Source organism: Plasmodium gaboni, chromosome 14, assembly GCF_001602025.1.
Source record: "Plasmodium gaboni strain SY75 chromosome 14, whole genome shotgun sequence".
Classification (NCBI taxonomy): Eukaryota; Apicomplexa; class Aconoidasida; order Haemosporida; family Plasmodiidae; genus Plasmodium; species Plasmodium gaboni.
Genome location: NC_031494.1, coordinates 2,136,522 through 2,157,938, shown reverse-complemented (window position 1 = coordinate 2,157,938; position 21,417 = coordinate 2,136,522). Strand labels below are relative to the sequence as shown.

At 17.8% G+C, this 21,417-nt stretch overlaps 6 protein-coding genes across 6 annotated transcripts; 4 read left to right on the top strand and 2 right to left on the bottom strand.

Annotated features, from left to right (window-relative positions):
- Window positions 1–2,450: 2,450 nt before the first annotated feature.
- PGSY75_1457300 (hypothetical protein) lies at window positions 2,451–4,358 on the top strand (the record flags this gene model as incomplete). The annotated part of the gene is made up of 1 exon (XM_018788258.1): window positions 2,451–4,358. One exon carries the CDS (start codon window positions 2,451–2,453, stop codon window positions 4,356–4,358), a length of 1,908 nt encoding a protein of 635 aa, XP_018639630.1.
- Window positions 4,359–6,304: 1,946 nt separating this feature from the next.
- On the top strand, window positions 6,305–6,887 carry PGSY75_1457200 (thioredoxin 1; the record flags this gene model as incomplete). Its single annotated transcript, XM_018788257.1, has 2 exons — window positions 6,305–6,332; window positions 6,601–6,887. 2 exons carry the CDS (start codon window positions 6,305–6,307, stop codon window positions 6,885–6,887), a joined length of 315 nt encoding a protein of 104 aa, XP_018639629.1.
- A 536-nt stretch (window positions 6,888–7,423) lies between these two features.
- On the bottom strand, window positions 7,424–9,736 carry PGSY75_1457100 (hypothetical protein; the record flags this gene model as incomplete). Its single annotated transcript, XM_018788256.1, has 1 exon — window positions 7,424–9,736. The coding sequence occupies one exon, from the start codon at window positions 9,734–9,736 to the stop codon at window positions 7,424–7,426; it is 2,313 nt and encodes a 770-aa protein (XP_018639628.1).
- A 1,675-nt stretch (window positions 9,737–11,411) lies between these two features.
- PGSY75_1457000 (signal peptide peptidase) lies at window positions 11,412–13,835 on the top strand (the record flags this gene model as incomplete). The annotated part of the gene is made up of 9 exons (XM_018788255.1): window positions 11,412–11,469; window positions 11,634–11,746; window positions 11,912–12,000; window positions 12,100–12,208; window positions 12,505–12,580; window positions 12,692–12,822; window positions 12,951–13,001; window positions 13,116–13,181; window positions 13,326–13,835. The coding sequence occupies 9 exons, from the start codon at window positions 11,412–11,414 to the stop codon at window positions 13,833–13,835; spliced, it is 1,203 nt and encodes a 400-aa protein (XP_018639627.1).
- A 682-nt stretch (window positions 13,836–14,517) lies between these two features.
- On the bottom strand, window positions 14,518–15,676 carry PGSY75_1456900 (conserved protein, unknown function; the record flags this gene model as incomplete). Its single annotated transcript, XM_018788254.1, has 6 exons — window positions 14,518–14,583; window positions 14,702–14,757; window positions 14,862–14,960; window positions 15,069–15,171; window positions 15,304–15,338; window positions 15,592–15,676. The coding sequence occupies 6 exons, from the start codon at window positions 15,674–15,676 to the stop codon at window positions 14,518–14,520; spliced, it is 444 nt and encodes a 147-aa protein (XP_018639626.1).
- A 2,409-nt stretch (window positions 15,677–18,085) lies between these two features.
- Window positions 18,086–20,239, top strand: PGSY75_1456800 (putative V-type H(+)-translocating pyrophosphatase; the record flags this gene model as incomplete). The annotated part of the gene is made up of 1 exon (XM_018788253.1): window positions 18,086–20,239. One exon carries the CDS (start codon window positions 18,086–18,088, stop codon window positions 20,237–20,239), a length of 2,154 nt encoding a protein of 717 aa, XP_018639625.1.
- Window positions 20,240–21,417: the final 1,178 nt, after the last annotated feature.

The following is a 21,417-nucleotide window of genomic DNA, read 5'->3' as shown; positions in this document are numbered from 1 at the left end:
TTTTTTTTTAAAAATATTAATTTTTTAATATTTTTTAAAAAAAAAAAAAAAAAAAAAATAAAAAATAAAAAAATTATAAAAATTTAAAAAAAAAAAAAAAAAAAAAAAAAAAAAAAAAAAGAAAAAAAACAGAATATTATTTTTAAATAATTATGATTTACATTTAATAATAATGTACTAAAAGAACCAAGAAATAAAAAATATGAAATTATATTATAATTTTAATATTAGATGAGAATTATAGTTTACACTATATGGTTGTTAAAATATAAAAATTATAAAAATAATATATACATGAAAAATACATTATAAGATATATATATATATATATATATATATATATTATAATATACGTACAAAATAAACATAGTACAATTCTTAACTTTATATATAACAACCATATAAAACTCTAAGAATATTTTAATATTTTCAAGTGTTGACAAAAATAAATATTTATATGTATATATTTTTTTTTAAATCTTGAGAATATAATTTAACGTCATACTAATTTGTTTTTCTTTCTTTTCATTCTTTGTTTTTAATTTTTGTTTTTTTTTTATTGATATCTGTAATATAAAGATATTTAAAAAAGAACCCTGATATCATCATAACAAAATTTTGTATACCACAAAGGTAAAACTTGTTATAAATATATATATATATATATATATATATATATATATTTTAAACAAATATAAATAGTAATATTTATTGTCGGAAAATAAAATATAATAAATTTGTTATATACATCTTATTATATACAAATATATTTACTAATTTTATTTTATTTTATTTTATTTTTTAACTATGACTTAAATTTAATTTTTTTTTTTTTTTTTTTTTTTATATTTTTAATTCAAATTATTTGGAATGACAAGAATGTGGTTTTGACGGTTTTTTAAATATTTTATTTTTTCATTTCTTTGCTTTTGGGTAACGTTGGTATTTATAATTAAAATAAAATAAATTAACAAATATTTATAAATATTATATATGTATATATATAATATATATATTTTTTTTTAATGATATTTATTATTATTTATTTTTTATTTCATCCTCAAAAAAATTATATATGAATGAATTGTATTTCAAAAAAGTAAATATATAGTATATGCAGTTGTAAAAAATACAAAATAAAAAATAATAAATAAAAATAAAATAAAGGAATGATATTTTTATTGCATACTATGCATTTTTATTTTTACATTATATATAAAAGATATATATATATACATATATATTATATAACATTTGAACTTCATATACATAATATATTATTTTAATACTCTCATCTCATAAGAATATAATATATATAAAAAAAAATATATATTTAATATATTATATAAATAAATATCTCTATACATAATTATATATTTATTTATTTTATAAAAAAATTGATTAAAAAATTTTACAATATATATATTATATATATATAAATATAACATATGATAATTATTTATATATAATACAAATTAATAAATATTATAAAAAAAAAAAATATATATAATAAGTTATAGTCCAATCATATAAAATTGCCATTTAAATATGCTTATATAATATATATAATATATATTGTATTATAATATATAAATTATATATTTATATTATTTTTAAAAAACAAAATAGATTTAAATAATAAAAAAAAAGAACATATATTTTATAAAATAATATTAAAAAGAAAACTTAATTAATATTATTATATATTCTTTATTTTAGTATATATTTAATATATAATATATTTATATATTAAAAATAAAAAGTTATAAATGAAAAAAAAATCTATCCAATTATTAATATTATATTTATAGAAATTAGAATGTATGATCATATCATACAACTTTTAAATATATATATATATATAAAGTGCTCCACATTTCAATATAAAGATTATACATTTTATTAGATACAAATATTTATATATATATATATTTATTTATTTATAATTATACATTTTTATTATATATTATTTATTTTTTTCTCATTTTTTAGACCTTGTGATTTAAATATTTAGTAGTTTCTTATGTTTTGTATATATTTCTAATTAAACTGAAATGATTTAATTTTTTAAAATTTATATGAATTAAGAATATATACATATATTTATATATATATATATAATATAACATATTTATATATATATATATATATAATGAAATTATAAGAAATTAATATTTAAAAAAAATATATAATATATACAATATTTACTTTAGCATTTAAACAAACATTTATATATTGCGACTTTATTTAAATAAATAGATATAATAATAATAATATATATGTATACATTTTACTTTTAGGCTTATATTTATATACATCTTTTTTATTATATTATTATTGCAATTATTTATTTATTTGTTCATTTATTTATTCATTTATTTTTCCTGTTAATATATATATATATATATATATTTTTTTTTTTTTTTTTCATCTATATATTATCAAACAAAATGGTGGGTATGAATAAAAAGAAAAGCAAGAAAGTTAACTTGCTTAAAGATCAAATGTTTCTAACTAAAAAATATGTTGATATGAACGATCCAATATATGATAGCGAAATAGAAGATGAAAATTGTTTTTATACTGTCGTCAATGCTGAAGAAATTGAGTATTCACAAAAAGTGTGTGATATGAAAAATAAAATGTTTGAGGATGTAAATATTTTAAGTTTTGAAGAATTTGAGAAAAAATGTGATTTATTAATAGATAATTTTTTCTTAAGTAATAATATACAAGAATTTATTGAAGATATTAAGTCCTTAAATGTTAAGATATATAATGATTACTTAGTTTTACAGCTTATTAGGAAATCGTTTGATAAGGATGATGAGAGTCAAATGAATGTATCTTGTTTATTAAATATATTAAATATAACAAAATTGATAACACCTGAACAAGTACAAAGAGCTTTTGAAAAAATTTTGTTGAGTTTAGATGATATCAAATTAGACTGTCCTTTATGTTATGATATATTTTTAAAATATCTTAGATTTAGTATATTGGATAATATTATTGATAAAAATTATATTTTTAAGTTACCTACAGCTTTCTTTGATACCTTAGGTATATTTAATGTTAGCGAAAATGAATTAAGAGAAAATGTTATGAAAGAAAAAGAGCTAATAATGAAACAGGCCCTACATGAAGAAGAAATTGGAGAACAAAATGAAGCAACAAATGTAAACGAATATTCTGCTGATGATAAAAATATAAAAGATAAGAACAATCACAATATTAATGATACCACAAATGTAAATGGAGATACTAATTATAATATGAATGATAATATTAATAATAGTCATAATGTGAATAGTAATAGCAACAATAATAATAATAATAATTATTATGATATGTATAATAACAATATTGAATTAGCTGATGAAAAAAAAAAGTTGAAAGATGAAATATGGAATGATACTTTATTGTGGGTATTAGATTTAAATATAAAAAAAGTTGAAGATGAGAAAAAAGAGTTTAAGAAAAAATCTAGAGATTTCTTAATAGATTTTTTTAATGATGGTGATACAAATGAAGTTATTGATTTTTTAAATAATTCCAATAATTTGTTTTATCATGAATTTATTAGAATAAGTATTATAGAATCCTTTAGTAAGAATAATATATGTAGGAAATATATTTCGTATTTATTAGATAATTTGTGTGAAAAATATGTATCAAAAACAGATATTGTTATTGCTTTTATTCGAATTATTGGATATATTGATGATTATGAAATTGATTTCCCACAAGCAAAAGAAATGATATGTAAATTTTTATTACGTTGTATTTATGATGATGTACTTTATCCAGCATTTTTAAGTGATATCTATAAATTACATATAGGAGGTGTTACTGGTATGATGATTTGTAATAAAACACAACAAAGAATTAACGACAAAAGTAAACTTAATTTAAATAATATTAGTTTTATATGGGATGAAGATGATACATATGAAAAAATGAAATTGAAAAGGAAAATTAATAATACTTTATTAGAATATTTTTATTCATATATTGATGAAGAAGAATTTTATTTATATGTAGATGAATTCTTACCATTATATCATGATCTTTGTAATTATGTTGTGAAAAAAATTTTTGTACTTAATGTAGATATTAATAATAATGATTTAAATTTATCTTACAAACTTGTTGATCATTTATTTAATAAAAATATTATTTCAGAAAAAAATGTAGAAGGCGGTCTACGTGAAGTTCTTAACTCAATAAAAGATATTATGTTAGATATACCAAAATATCCTGAAGATTTAAAAAAAATTATAACACATCTTTTGACAAAGAAATATATAACTCAACAGTTATATGACGAAGCACTGGGAGTTATTACAACCGTATAGGTATGAAATGAAATTTAGGCGTCTTTATAAAAAAAAAAGAAAAAAATGTAAAAGGTGAAAAGTAAAAAGTGAAGGATAAACAATCAATAGTTGTAAAAGGATAAATAATAAATACATATATTTTTTTTATTTCAAATATTATGTATATATGTTTATGGTGATTTTATTTCTGTAACATATCACATATTCAATTATCTTTTCATACCAAATTTATTATATGTATTATGCATAAATATTTTGTATGTGTGTACATCATACGACTAATTATATATTAAGTTTATGTTCAGGATTATTTATATAAGTATATGAACATGTTTATGTCTTTTTATATTATTTTTTTCTCTTTTTATTAAATTTCTTTTTTTATTTGATTTTTTATTTTTTATTATTATTATTATTATTATTATTATTATTTTTATTTTTAATTTTTTTTTTTTTCTTTTTTTCTTTTTTCTTTTTTTTTTTTTTTTTAATGGAATGAAAGGGTAAAAAAAAAAAAAAATAAAGCAAATATAAATATAATTGAATATGGTGATAATGTATTTATTATATTATATCAAAAATAGGATGAATAATATATTTGTAATATAACATTTATACATGATTACTTCTATACATATAGACATAAATATATATATATATATATATTTTTATTTATTTATATCTACATGAATGTTTAAATTTTTTTTTTTTTTACTTAACAATAAGAATTATATTGTTTATATCTACATGAATGTTTAAATTTTTTTTTTTTTTACTTAACAATAAGAATTATATTGTGTACCTTTTTTTCATTTATTTATATAACTGATAAAATATTTATGGAAAAATAAAATTGCCTAAGAACATTTTGTAGTTGCAAAATTTAGGAATTACACATATAATATAAAATAAGTTGAATTATTGTTGAAATTATAAAATATTAACATTTGCATACATTTAAGGTATAAATTTTTTTTTTTGATATTTGCTTATTACATTTTTCTGAAAAAAAAAAAAGCTGTACAGTTAAAGACAAACTTTTTAATATTCATAAAATATATATAAATAAACATATAAATAAATAAATAAATATATATATATATATATATTCATTTAGACTTGTGTATATTTTTTCATTTGAAGCCAAATTGTCTTTATATCCAATATTTTTGAACACACTTATTTTAAATTTAACAATATATGTGTATAATTATATATATACATATATATATTACTATGTGAAGCCCCATATTTTTTTTTTTTTTTTTTTTTGGGAATTTTATATGAGAATAAGAACTTATACATTTTGTGTACCTATATAGTTATTTTTAAAAGTATATATTTTATTATTTTATAATAATTATTATATATGTATTTATATATATATAATTTTTTTTTAATTTCATAAAATTTAATAAAGTGAATCTAAGAATATATATTATGTGTTTATTAATTATAAGAAGGTATAAGTATTATATAAATATGTATACATTTATTTATTTATATATTTATTCATTGTGTAAAAAATAAATTATATATGTATATATAAAATATATATATACTATATATATATAATATATATAAATAGGTATGTATAAATACCCTTTCCTCTCCTTATTTTATTCGAAAATACATGATCCGAAAAATAAATACATCATGCATATGAGGATACGTCAAAAGAAAAAAAAATAATAATAAAATAAATATTATATTATATATAAATAATATTATAAATAAACAAAATATATATATATATATTTTTTTTTTTTTATTTCTTATTTTTTTTTTTTTTATTCTTATATTATCAAATGAACATATGCAATTTCCCAAAAATAAAGAATTAATAAAAAGAAAAAATATTTTTTAGTTAATCTTTATATTATATACTAATTTTATTATATAAAAGTTATTCATAAAAAATATATATATCTTAACTATTATATTAAAATTACATTAAAGTCAAAATGGTAAAAATTGTAACTAGTCAAGCAGGTAATATATTTTTATTACATATAAATATTATATAATAAAGATCATAAAAAAATATAAATATATATATATATATAATTAATGCATATTATTTATAAGATATATGAGTGTAATATTATATGTTTATATAAGTTTTTGCACATGCCCACAATGTAATAAGTATAATATAAATAATATATATATATATATAATACATATCTTTTTGAATATACATAATATTGCTGTATCACCTTTATATATATATATCACTTCAAATTTTTTTATATTTCAGAATTCGATTCCATCATTTCACAAAACGAATTAGTTATTGTCGATTTTTTTGCTGAATGGTGTGGACCATGCAAAAGAATTGCCCCATTTTATGAAGAATGCTCCAAAACTTATACAAAAATGGTTTTTATTAAAGTTGATGTAGATGAAGTTTCTGAAGTCACTGAAAAGGAAAATATTACTTCCATGCCAACCTTTAAAGTTTACAAAAATGGTTCACCTGTTGATACTTTATTAGGAGCAAACGATTCAGCCTTAAAACAACTTATCGAAAAATACGCAGCTTGAATAAAATAAATGAATATCACATATATATATATAATATCATGTAAACACATTTATAACCTTTCTCATTTTGTTACATGTATCATTTAATATAGAAAGTAATGAACATTAAAAAGAAAATATATTTTTTTTCCCTTTTTTTTTTTTTTTTTTCTTTTTTTTACATTTTTAAAAAGAACCAATATATTTTATTTATAAAGCAGTTAACAAAGTAATTTAATAAAAGTATACAATGTTTATTATTTTATTTCCTTATTAAAAGTATATGATCATATTTGTCTTTAAATCTATTATAAAAAAAGTAGAATAATAAAGATAAACAAATAAGTCATTACAGTAATAATTCGAGAATTTATATTATTAATAAATAAATAATTAGACTAAATAAAAAAAAAATAAATAAAATAAAAGTAAAATTAAATGAAAAACAAGAACAAAAACAAAATTTATACATACATACATATATATATATATATATATATATATACTTATATCATATAATTTCCTATTGTTTTTTTTTTTAAATACAATCAATGCATTTATAATCCTTCAGAAAACAAATTGATATTTAAATATTCTTTAACCTTTGTTCTTATTGTGTTTTTTATTCTACTTTTTAATAAATTGTCACCACATAAGGCCATATTCTGTTTTTTATTTATTACCCTTTTGAGAGGTTCTACCTTTTGTTCCTCATTTTCATTTGATTTATTATAAATTTTTTTTAAATAACTTTTGTAAAATCTTTGACTTTGTTGTTTTATTTCTTCCTTTGGTTCATCTTTAATTTGCATACCATAATAACAAGGGTAACTAGCTAAAACATCTTTATAATCATAATATCCTTTTGTATTTATTCTATTTAATTTGTTAATAAATGGATTTACATCTACTTTTCCTGTTAACGTATTAAACTTACTATTCATTATTATCTTTTTGGTATGTTCATTTTTTTTATTTAAATAATCTTGGAACTTCATTGCAGAGTCTTGTATTGATTTGACATTTTCATTTTGATTTATGTGAAATTCTTTACCCTTAACTAATCTCCATTTATTATTATATTCTATTATAGTATCATGTTTACATTCTGATACAGTACCATTTTTATGCCTTGTGGTTATACCTTCAATAATTGTAGGTACATCAAATTTGTCTTGTGTATACAACACTGGTTTAGGGATACAATTCTTTATATCACTCATCTCATAATTGTTATCTACATATTTATATAAATATTCTTTTCCACTTACATTTTCCTTTTTATTCAGAATATTAAATGTATTTGTTTTATTTACACGATCATGCATATTAATGGATACATTTTTGACTAGCTTATTTGTTATATTGTCATTATTCATGTAGTAAGAGAACATATTAATTCTTTTTTTCTCACCTTCTTTATGTAATGTACAATTTTCATCATTATTACTATCCAATTGTCTTATATATAAATTTTTGTTTGTTGTTGTTTTTACTTCTGCATTTTGTGGCGTATTTTTATTATTATGAATATCATCCTTATGAAGACCTTTTAAAATATTATTATTAGATCTATAATAATATAATTCATCATCTTTTATATCATGTTTATTTATATCTAATGCTTTTACTGTAATACATCCATAATCATTTGTTTGTGGTGTAATATTACATTTCCTACTATCATTATAAGAAATATAACTTTTTTCTGAATTTTTATTTTTTCCTTGTACATTATTAGGGTCTTTACCAATAATACAATCATTATAACTTTCTTCCTTCTTACAATGTTCCTCATTCGTGGAGATAAAATTTTGATGATCTTTTATATAATTGTTTTCTTTAACTATATTAAAATTATAATTCTCCATATTTTGATTACTTATATTTTCATTACTTATATTTTCATTACTTATATTTTCATTACTCATATTTTCATTTCTAATTCGATTAAAATATTCTGATGATATGTTCTCTATTGTATGTTCATCCTTCTGATTAGGAAAATTTTTTGCATACAAATAATATATGTTTTCATCATTTTTTGTCGAATCCTCTGTATTAAATTTTTGATCACCCTTATTATATATCATATAATTATTTTCTAACGACTTGTCTACATCATCATATGTCTTTAGTGATTCCATATTATTATTTATAACATTATATATATTATTATCTTCTTCAAGACTTAACATGGTTTGTTGAGAGTAAGAACATTGTTGATTTTTCGAATAATCAATGTAAGGATAAGAATTATAATTTAAAGTTTGATGATCTTTTTGGTCATAATTAATTGTATAATTTTTATTCATATTTTCTATATTTCCCATGGACTGATGAAGCATAATTTCATTTCCTTCTTTCATATAATTATATTCGTCACTGTTCTGTTTATTATTACTATGTAATGATTCTTTTGTGCATGTTAGGTTGTAATGATATGTATCATCATATGTTTTACAATTTGATATTGTTTTCATTACATCATTTGGTGTGTTGTATTTTTGGAACGATTCATGATGATTATTTAAAGTAGTGTTGTCCTTATTTTTATTATTATTTAAATACATCAGATTATTATAATAAGAATTCTTTTCATAATCATTAAGTATGTTCTCATTTCTGAACTTTTCATTTATTTCTATGTATCCATTTTGATCTCCTTCATCTGTTTCTTTTATATCTTCTTCATTATCAATATAATTCTGAGACAACTCGTCAATATTACTAAATGTATCATTTTTTCTTATCAAAAAATCATTTTCGTTAACATTATCTCTTACATTATAAAATAAACTTAAATCATATCGAGTATCACTTCTTGAAACATCCTTATAATTTTTATTACAAATATCATTAAATGTCATTTTTTTCGTAATTATTATGGACGCTTTTCCTACTTGGAGTTATTTATATTTTTTACAAGACTCTGTCTTTTGATAATTCAAAGGTTTTACAAATGATATAAATAAATAAATATATATATATGTATATATGTATGTATATACATTTAATAACAAATAAATAATCCTGATAATTAAAAATTGATGTAGATGAATTTATATTAATATTCTTCTTTTTTAATTTTAATTTATCCAAATTATAAACACATGTAAAAAAGGAAAATCATACAAAAATATATATATATATATATATATATAAGATATATATATTGTTATATTCACATTTAATTATATAAATATTTTAATTAATTATTACATATATATATAATGTATCATTGAATTCCTTCATATATACATATTTTTTTTTTTTTTTGTATTTTATTATATATAAACAATTATTTATATTTAACAAAACAGTAGTTATATAGAGGGGGAAAAAACATAACTTGAACAAATACGTATAAATAGAACAAAAAAAATAAATATACAAATATATATATATATATATATATATATATTGTACTACATTTATGTCTACAGTATATTAATTATTTTAAAAAGAAAAATAAACATATTAATTTGATAACATAATTTTTACTAAATAAATTCAAAAATAGTAATAACATTTAATATCGGGAAAATACAAAAAATATATATAAAATAATAATGTATGTTTGCGGATAATAATATAATTTTTACATACATATTATTATATTTAAGTATAATATATATAATGGAAATTATATAATTTATCTATTCAATAATTTAATTATATATATATAATAATTTATTTATTTATTTATTATTATTTTTTTTTATTTTTTATTTTATTTTATTTTCTTAATATATGAAATAGTTAATTATTTATTCATATGTGTATTTTTCATTTATGTATATATTGGAATAAAAAAAAAAAAAAAAAAAAAAAATTAAAATAAAAATAAAAAAAAAAAAAATAAAAAAAATACGAAAAAAAAATTATATATTAAAATAACATTTTCATCCAAAAATTTAGGACGATAAATTTTTATTTATGGTGTATGAACAAAAAAATATATTTATATCATTAATATTATATACGTATTATATATGTAATATTTGTATAAAATATATACTACAATAATATAACATTTTTTTAAACATATATATTAAATATATATATATATATATATTTATATACATTTTATATATTATTCATATTCTGTATAATATATAATGAAATATTTATTTAACATATATATAATATAATACATAAAAAAATATATATTTTTTTTATTGTATCAAAAAATTGTCAATAATCGTTTATTAAATACTTTAATGTATATTTATATAAAATATACTAAAAGTTATTATATTTCATAAATATATTTCGAACGAAGAAAAATAAAAAATAAAAAAAAAAAAAACAAACAAAATAAAATAAAATAAAATAAAGTAAAAAGAAAAAAAAAAAAACTAATAACTGTAACTTTTTTTTTTTTTTTTTTTTATTTATACAGATATATATTTATTTAGTAAAAATTATATTTCTATTAAAAAAACCAAAAATTATATATTAATATAATTTAAGGGAAAGTAACAAAAAATCAATTTTTTTAAATATATTAATTTATTTATATTAATTGGAAAAGATAAGAAAATGAAGAGTGATAATATGGGTAATACCATATTTTATTATTCCTGTTATGTTATTATAGGTAAAATAAAAAAATAAAAATAATATGTTATTAATATATATATATATATATATTTTTTTTTTGACATATTTATATTTTATATATTTATTTTTTCTTAATATATGATATATAAATATAATTATGCTATAACATATACATTATTTTTTTCTCATTTCATTTTTTAGTTCTTACTATAATATTGTCTAAGTTTGTTGTAATCCCTTTGATGGCTCAAATGTTTTTGTATACATTCATAACAATATATATTGGAAGTCATGATAGCTTGAAACAATTAGAAGTAAGAAAATAAAAAAAAAAAGAAAATATAAAATTATTATTCATGTCTAAGAAATCTTAAAAACATAAAACAAGAAAGAATAATATTTCTATATATAATATTAAGTTATATAATTATAAAAGTATTTATATATATATATTTATTTAAATTTTTTTTTTTCTATAGGTTGATGATAAAACCAAAAAGTCAGACAACATTACTGCCTATGATGCTATGATGTTTCCAGTAATTGGATCTGCAGCTTTGCTTACATTGTAATATAAAATAGAAAGAGAAAAAAAAAAAAAAAATTAAATATATAAGAAAGAACATGTTAATATAAATATATACATATTATTTTTCTTTTTACTTAGATATTTTGCATATAAGTTCTTAGATCCATTCTATGTGAATTTGTTATTGACTCTTTACCTTACCTTGGCGGGTGTATTTTCCTTACAGGGTGTATTTACAACCATTTTGGTAAAAAAAAATTATATAAATAAATAAGAATATGTATATATATATATATATAAGTGTTTGTATATGTTATATTTGTTTATAATATATGAAACGTACGAATGTAATTAATTGCATATTGTACATTTATCGAATGTTTCAATTTTTGTTTCATAAAAACAGTAAGTGATTGATAAGAATAATATATATTATAGTTACCATGAGGTGGATACAATTATTATGTTATGTCCACAAAAATATATTATTATATAAATATTATAATTTTAATATTATATATATATATATATTTTTATTTGTAGGAACCTCTTTTTCCAAACTTTTTTAAAAAAGATGAATATGTCAAAACATTCAAATTACCAAATTTTATATATAAAGGTATATAAAAGAAAAATGAAAGTTCTTATAAATACATAGAACATTCCTTTTTCTTCACATTATTATTATTATTATATATATATATATATATTTATTTTTATCTTAATGTAGAACCTATTGTATTCAATACTAATAAAGGAGAAATAGTTTTCTTAATAGTTAGCTTTGCAATAGGATTGCGTTGGATATTTTATAAAGACTTTATTACACATAACGTTTTGGCAGTTTCTTTTTGTTTTCAAGTAATTTAAAAAAACATTACAAATGATTATATACATATATATATATATATATATATATATATATATATATATATATATTTATATTTATATATTTTAAAATATAATATTTTATTTGTTTTATTTTTTAGGCCATATCGTTGGTAATTCTTAGCAACTTTTTAATAGGATTCTTATTATTAGTAAGAACAAAAGGAATATACAAAAATATAGGAATATATGTATTATTTTTTGGACAATTGATTATTTATGCATATGTATATATTTATGTATTATTTAATTTTTTCTATTTACAGTCTGGTTTGTTTGTATATGATATTTTCTGGGTTTTTGGAAACGATGTCATGGTTACAGTTGCCAAGGTAAATTCAAAAGATTATAACAAGAATGGTCAATATGAATAAATAAATAAATAAATAAATAAATAAATAAATAAATAAATAAATAAATATAAATATAAATATATATATATATATATATATATATATATATTTTTATCTTTGTAGTCTTTTGAAGCACCTGTAAAATTGTTATTCCCAGTTTCAACAGATCCAGTACATTATAGTATGCTTGGTTTAGGAGATATTATTATACCAGGAATATTGATATCTTTATGTTTACGTTTTGATTATTATTTATTTAAAAATCAGATACATAAAGGAAACTTTAAGAAAATGTTTAATGATATATCTATACATGAATCTTTCAAGAAATATTATTTCTATACTATCATAATATTTTATGAATTAGGTTTAGTTGTTACATATTGTATGCTCTTTTATTTTGAACATCCTCAACCAGCTCTTCTTTATTTGGTACCAGCTTGTATACTTGCCATATTACTTTGTTCTATATGTAAAAGGGAATTTAAGTTAATGATAAAATATCAAGAAATTACAGACAAATCCAATAGTGTAGATGATGCAAGTAAGAATAAAAAAAAAGATAAGGAAGAAATGCCCAAAATTCAAGAACCCGCAGTTTCAACAGCAAAAAAAAGAATTACCAATAAATAAACACACAATTATTAATTATTAATTATTAATTATGTTTATAAATTGGATCATCTTTTATGTATATATGTATATATAATGAGAGTACTAATATATATTTTTTAAAACAAGAAAAAAAAAAAAAAAAATTATTTATAACATATAATGCAACTCATAAATAAATTAATAATACCTTTCAATAGAAATATATATCAAAACATTCCTTTTTTTTTTTTTTAATTTTCATATAACATAAAGAATATATATATATATACAATATTAATATATAATATCTTATAGTATCAAATATTTAAAAATTTTTGTTAATACATTGTTATAAATATATATATAATATATATATATATATATATATATATATATAATATATTCCATTTTGTGTATGTGTTAGTATATTTTTTTTTTTTTTTTTTTTTGATATTTTTTTTTTGGACCTCATATAAAAAAAAATTTTTTTTTGATTTTATTTTATGTTAATATATTTTAAAATTAAGAAAAAAAAAATTAAAATATTCTATATATTTTGAACTAAAATATATATATATATTTATTTAAATAGTTTTTTAATGTAAAAAATTTATTCAAAAAGAATTTGTGCATATATATATAACACTGTAATTATATATGGCATTTTTAAATAATATCATGACAAAAAAATAAAATAAAATAAAATAAAAAAATAAATTATTCACTCAACATTTTCTTCAATTTTGTTATTTAAATCATCTAAGGAAATATTTGAAACCATTAAAACCTAGGGGAACATATATATTTATATATTAATTTAATTTAATATTGGAATGTGTTAATGACTAAGTATTAAAATTTATATATTAAATATATTATTTTTAATTTTTTTTTTTTTTTTTTACCTTGTCCCTTGATTTCAATCCTGATACTATTGATATATCTCTTTTTTTCAAATTTACTAAAAAATAATAAAAAAAATAATAAAATGAATGAGGGGATATATAAACATGTACATTATTCTTTTTTTTTTTTTATTTGTTCTATGTTTAATATTTCAGTTACATATATCAGAGAAGTAGCCTATAATGGCTATATTGGATTGATTGTTAACAGGCTGTTCTTGTATATTAATATTTAAAACTTCTTTGTCCTGATTAAAATCTAAAACAAAAATAAAGACATATACATATAATATATATATATATATATATATATATATTTTTATCTTAAATTTATGACAAATGAAAAATTTTCTTTTATATTATTTACATATAGACGTTTTTTTTGCGTTCGGCTTAACGCGCAGTGTGATTAGAAAATTTTCATTTTTTTTCTTTATATAACTAGGAAGTGATTCCACAGCATTTTTTAACTGTCAAAGAAAATATATATATATATATGTATATATTTAACAATAAGAGATACATATATATATATTTATGTGTATGTTAATTTTTTATTATCATTATTATATTATTCTTTTATCTTATATTTTATATTTTACTGCTTCTTTTGATATATTCTTGGACATCTTGTTACCTAAGTTATTAAAAAAATATATATAATCATCTTTTGCATATATACATAACTTAAATATGGGTTTATTTAAAATATTATTATTTTATCATAACAACAAATTTAAATATAAATGTTTTAATTCATTATGTATTTTTTAAAAGCTTAATATATATATGTATATATTTTATAGTACAAAATAATTTCCATATATTAACATTTATACAATACTTTTAAACACTTATATTTTTATATATATAATATTTTTTATACATACTTCTAAATATTGGAGTTAATACATAATTTTTTCTTAAGTGAAAAATTAAAAATCCACCATAGAGAGTTGCATATTGACTTAACATTTATCTTTTTGATTTATTTTAAAAATAGTGTTGCCTTTTTTTATATCCTAATTTGTTTTAGTCATATAAATAAAGAAACCTTTATTGTATTAATAAAAAAAATTATTTATTTTATATAATAAAAAATCAAAATATATAAAAAAATAAATAATTAATTAAAAAACAAAAAACATACACGCCCTTTTACCTATTTATTTATTATATATATATATATATATATATATATATATATATTTTTATCTTCCAAGCTTTTAAATTATTTTATATATGTATTAATATTTCTTTTTTCTATTAATACATGAATTTTAAATATAACACAAACATTATTGTGTAAAGGTATAAAATTATGATATTTATTTGTTTACTAAAAAAATATATATTCACAAAAGGAAGGAAGGAAGGAAGGAAGAAAAAAAAAAAAAAAAAAAAAAAAAATCAGACTTAAAATAAAATGGGTTTTATTACAGAATACATATATACAATTTTTATAATTTTTTTTTTTATTTTAAATATTATAACAATCTTCTATAATATATATATATATATATACTTGTAATGATATTTTGAAACCTGTTTATATTAAAAAAAAAAAATTATCACAATAAATATATTAATTTCTGAATAATTTTTAGGTCTTGAGAAATATTTATATATTAAGTTATTTCTTTTTTTGTAGGATTCATACTAAAAATATTCTTTTTTATTTTAAATTATAATGTTTTCCCCAAAAAAGAAATTAAAATAAACACATATAAAATTATGTACTATATTATAATAAAAATTTTGTTGTAATATATAATATATAATATATAGGTTTACTTTTTTATTGATTATATTATATATTTATATAAAATCTTCTATTTTCTATTTTCTATTTTCAACACGTTTTTTTATAATAATAATTGATAAAAAAAAAAAAAAAATTTCAAAATATCCATAAATGCAGATATATTAATTTACATATGTATATAAATTATCCTAAACATAAAATGGTAATAATAAAAATGTACAGTAGTTGAACAAAAGAGTGATATTTTATTTTATACATTTCTTGGCATATTAATAGAAAATACGAATAATTATATTTATTCTATATTTTATATATATAAGGAATCCCCTTAATTTTATTTATTTTCTTATTTTTTTTTTTTTTTTTCTTCTTTATATATAATATATATTTATTATATATATGTACAATTTTTATTAATTTAATGCTTTTAAATATATACCTAGGATTTCTTATAGAACCCTTACCACATTATATAATACAATATTATTATTAATATTATTGTATATATAATATATACTTATATTTAAAGGTAATATATATTATTTTATATAAATAAAATATGCTTTTATACTTTTTTTTATACATATATTTTTTATATGTATTATTTTATTAAAAATATCCCCGTATTTTTTAATATTTACCCATATACAAATAATTATGGGTTTAAGTTGTTTCTTTTATTTTTTTTTTCGGTGCATTTAAAAAGAATAAATTTACAATAAAATACCATATGTTTCTCATACATAGGATATATACAAAATATTATATATTATTTATATATTAATATATATAATTTGATGAATTATAATATAAAAAATATATATATATAATAACAACTTTATTTTATATTTTTTTTTTTTTTTAAGGCTTTTTTATTATATATATATATATATATATATAATATATATAATATATACCTATAATTTTTTTATTTTTACATAAAATAAAAATGAATAGAATCTATTTAATATTTATATATATATAATAATTTCTTTATTTTTAATTCACTATATAAAATAAAAAATATATATATTATTATATTTATATTAAATATGTATATATAAAAATATATTTAATTGAAATAAAAGGTTTATTTTTATATTTAATTTATTATATATATATATTATGAGTATATATATAGATATGCATAACTTTTTTTTTTTTTTTCTTTTTTTTTTTGATATAACTATTTTTATTTTATATATACTCTATTATATATAAATATCATATTATAGATTTATTTTATTTAATTTTTTTTAATTTTAAATTTTAATTATATTATTTTTAATTTATTTTATATATTTTTAAATGTAAATTGCTATATATTTATTTTTATATTTTTTAATATAAAATTAATATAGTTTTAAAAAAAAAATTAAAATAATTTTTTTTTTAATGTATATATTATATATATAGTAGTCCGTTATGGAAATGATAATATTTACAAATATTTATGTAAGCTTTTAAGTAAATCTAAATTTATAAAAATAAATAATATATATATATATATATATATATTTATTTATTTATTTATTACAAGGTAAATATATATATATATTACTTGTAATAGATATAATTTTTTTATACGTATATAATTTATAATATATATATATCCATAAATGGATGCTTTTTATGTGTTTTTATTTCTCCCTCCTATTATTGGATTAATTTTTTCCATAATAGAATGCATATGGGTAAGTAATATAAATATTAAAGGACCAGAAGATAAGGCAGAAAAATTAGAAGATGGAGGTAATCCAGTAGAGAAAATGAAAGAGATAGCATCTTATATTGCTGATGGAGCTAATGCATTTCTAAAAAAAGAATTTCAGTATTTAGCTGTTTTTATTATAGTATTTTCTATATTATTAGGATTTTTCGTTAATACTTATACTGCTGTTAGTTTCGTTCTTGGTTGTTTAACTTCTATATTATGTGGATATATTGGTATGAAAATAGCTGTTTATGCTAATGTAAGAACAACAAACGAAACATGGAAAAGCTTAGATAAAGGTTTCCAAGTAACCCTTAATGCAGGAACTGTTATGGGTTTTTCATTAGTTTCCTTTGGTATTATTGCCTTAGGTTTATTAATTGTTGTTTATAAAACATATGTATTTAAAAATGCAGTATCAGATAATCAAATATATAAAATTATAGCTGGTTTTGGTTTAGGTGGTTCATCTATTGCTTTATTTTCAAGAGTAGGTGGAGGTATTTATACCAAGGCTGCTGATGTAGGTGCTGACTTATCAGGTAAAAATGAATATGGTATCCCAGAAGATGATATTAGAAATCCAGCATGTATTGCAGATAATGTAGGAGATAATGTTGGTGATATGGCTGGTATGGGTGCTGATTTATTTGGATCCCTAGCTGAAAGTTTGTGTGCAGCATTAGTTATTGGTTCATCAGTTATTTCAGTTGCTGAAGGATCTCCTGGCAATACATTTCATTGTATTTTATTTCCATTATTATTTGTCAGTTTCAGTGTTATTTGCAGTATGATAACATTTTATATTATCACATACTCCGTTAAAATTAATGATAAAAAAGATGTAGAAAGATCATTGAAATATTTATTATTATTATCAACTGTGTTACAATCACTAGCTATTCTTGCTATTGGATATGTTTGTTTCCCAAGTTTAGTAAAATATAATTATTTAAAAGATATTCAAAGATGGAAAATTATTGTACCAGCTTTAGTTGGTTTATGGTCAGGATTAATAATTGGATTTACTACCGAATTTTATACATCCTATTCTTTTAGTCCAGTACAAGAAATAGCAAACACACAAAAAGTTTCAGCTGCAACTGGTATCATTTATGGTTTATCATTAGGATATAAAAGTACCTTTGTTCCAATCATTTGTTTAAGTGCAACACTTGGTATATCATACGGATTATGTGATATATATGGTATAGCATTAGCTGCTGTAGGTATGTTAAGTACCTTATGTATTTGCTTAACAATTGATGCTTATGGACCAATATCAGACAATGCTGGTGGTATTGCAGAAATGGCTGGTCTCCCATCTGAAGTAAGAGAAAGAACAGATATACTTGATGCTGCAGGAAATACAACTGCAGCCATAGGAAAAGGTTTTGCCATTGGTTCTGCAGCTTTAGTTGCTTTTGCTTTATTTGGAGCATATGCAAGCAGCGCTAATTTACGTCATGTAAATATATTAAACTCATGGGTTATTATCGGTTTACTTATTGGTGCTATGTTACCATACTTATTTTCTGCTCTAACTATGAAATCAGTAGCTATAGCAGCAAATAGTGTATTAAATGAATGCTTAGAACAATTTCCTTTAATTTTATCTGGTAAACAAAAACCAGATTATGAAAAATGTATTAAAATATCAACTGATGCATCATTAAGACAAATGATTGTACCAGGACTAATCTCAGTTTTCTCACCACTTATAATTGGTATGCTTATGGGAAAATATGCAACAGCTGGTTTATTAATAGGTATTATTTTATCAGGTATTCAACTAGCTTTTTCATCAACTAATTCTGGAGGAGCTTGGGATAACGCAAAAAAATATATTGAATCAGGTGCTTTAGGAAAAGACCATTGCAAAGGATCAAATGCTCACAAAAACTCAGTTATTGGTGATACTGTAGGAGATCCATTAAAAGATACTTCGGGTCCATCATTAAACATTTTAATTAAATTATCAGCAATTACATCATTAGTTTTTGCCAATGTTATTGCTACCAAATTTACATCAACAAAAGGAGGACCAATATGGTTATAAATTATTAGATATACAACAACAAATTGAAAAGATATATATATATATATATATATAGAACAAATTGAATATAATGAAAAGAAAAACATTGAGTCACAAATATGTAGCATACAGAAATTATTATAGGAATTATTATACAAAGAACTATTTAGTAGTAATAACATTTAATACATTTATATATGCATATTTGTATATTATCATTGTCCGTAAGAGATTAATTATTTTCTTAATCAGATATATCAATAATGTTATATATATATGTGCATACCGATTTGTATAATTTAATTGTTAATAATAATTGATAATATTTTTAAAGATATGGTGTTCATATCATACATATATTTAAATGTGCTATAAAATATTTTATGTTAAAATATAATGAAAATTGTATTATGATGATTTCGACATACAAAAATGTGTATAATTACAATTTTTTTTTTTCATTTTACTTTATTTTTATTAAGTACATATATATAAATACATATTATACGAAGTACGTACACACACTTATATGTTTACCAAAAGAGAAAAAAAAGAGAAAAAAAAGAAATAAAAATAATAGAAATAATCCGTCTATTTTATTATTCCCAAATATATATATATATACATGTACTTTTAATATTATATACATATAACGTGCATATTATGAATTTTTAATGTTTTTTTTTTTTTTTTTTTTTTTATTATTATTATTATCCTTTTTTTTAAACTTTAATTTTTAAATTTTTCTTTTATTCATTTAACTCTTATTGGCAAAAATTAATACTGTTCTTTAATTTTAAAATTTTATTTATCTTACTGTTTAAACCGTCATACGAAATAGAATTTGTAGGAACGTAAATTATATATATATTATATATATTTATAATATATATGTGTTATATAATTTAACTTTCTCCTATTCAATATTTTAATGCAAATCATAATAATTACATAACATTACAAACGTTGTGGAATATAAATTAGTACTTTATGATCATATAAATATTATTTAAAAAGAAATGTTTTAAGAATAAGATGAGAAAATAATTTCTACTTATATTTTGTATCTATATTGATATATCTCTACACAACTATATATATATATCATATAAATTATATATAAACATTAATTATTCTATTTATACCTATTAATAGGATATATTCTATATTGTCGTAGGACAAAATAAATAAATAAATAA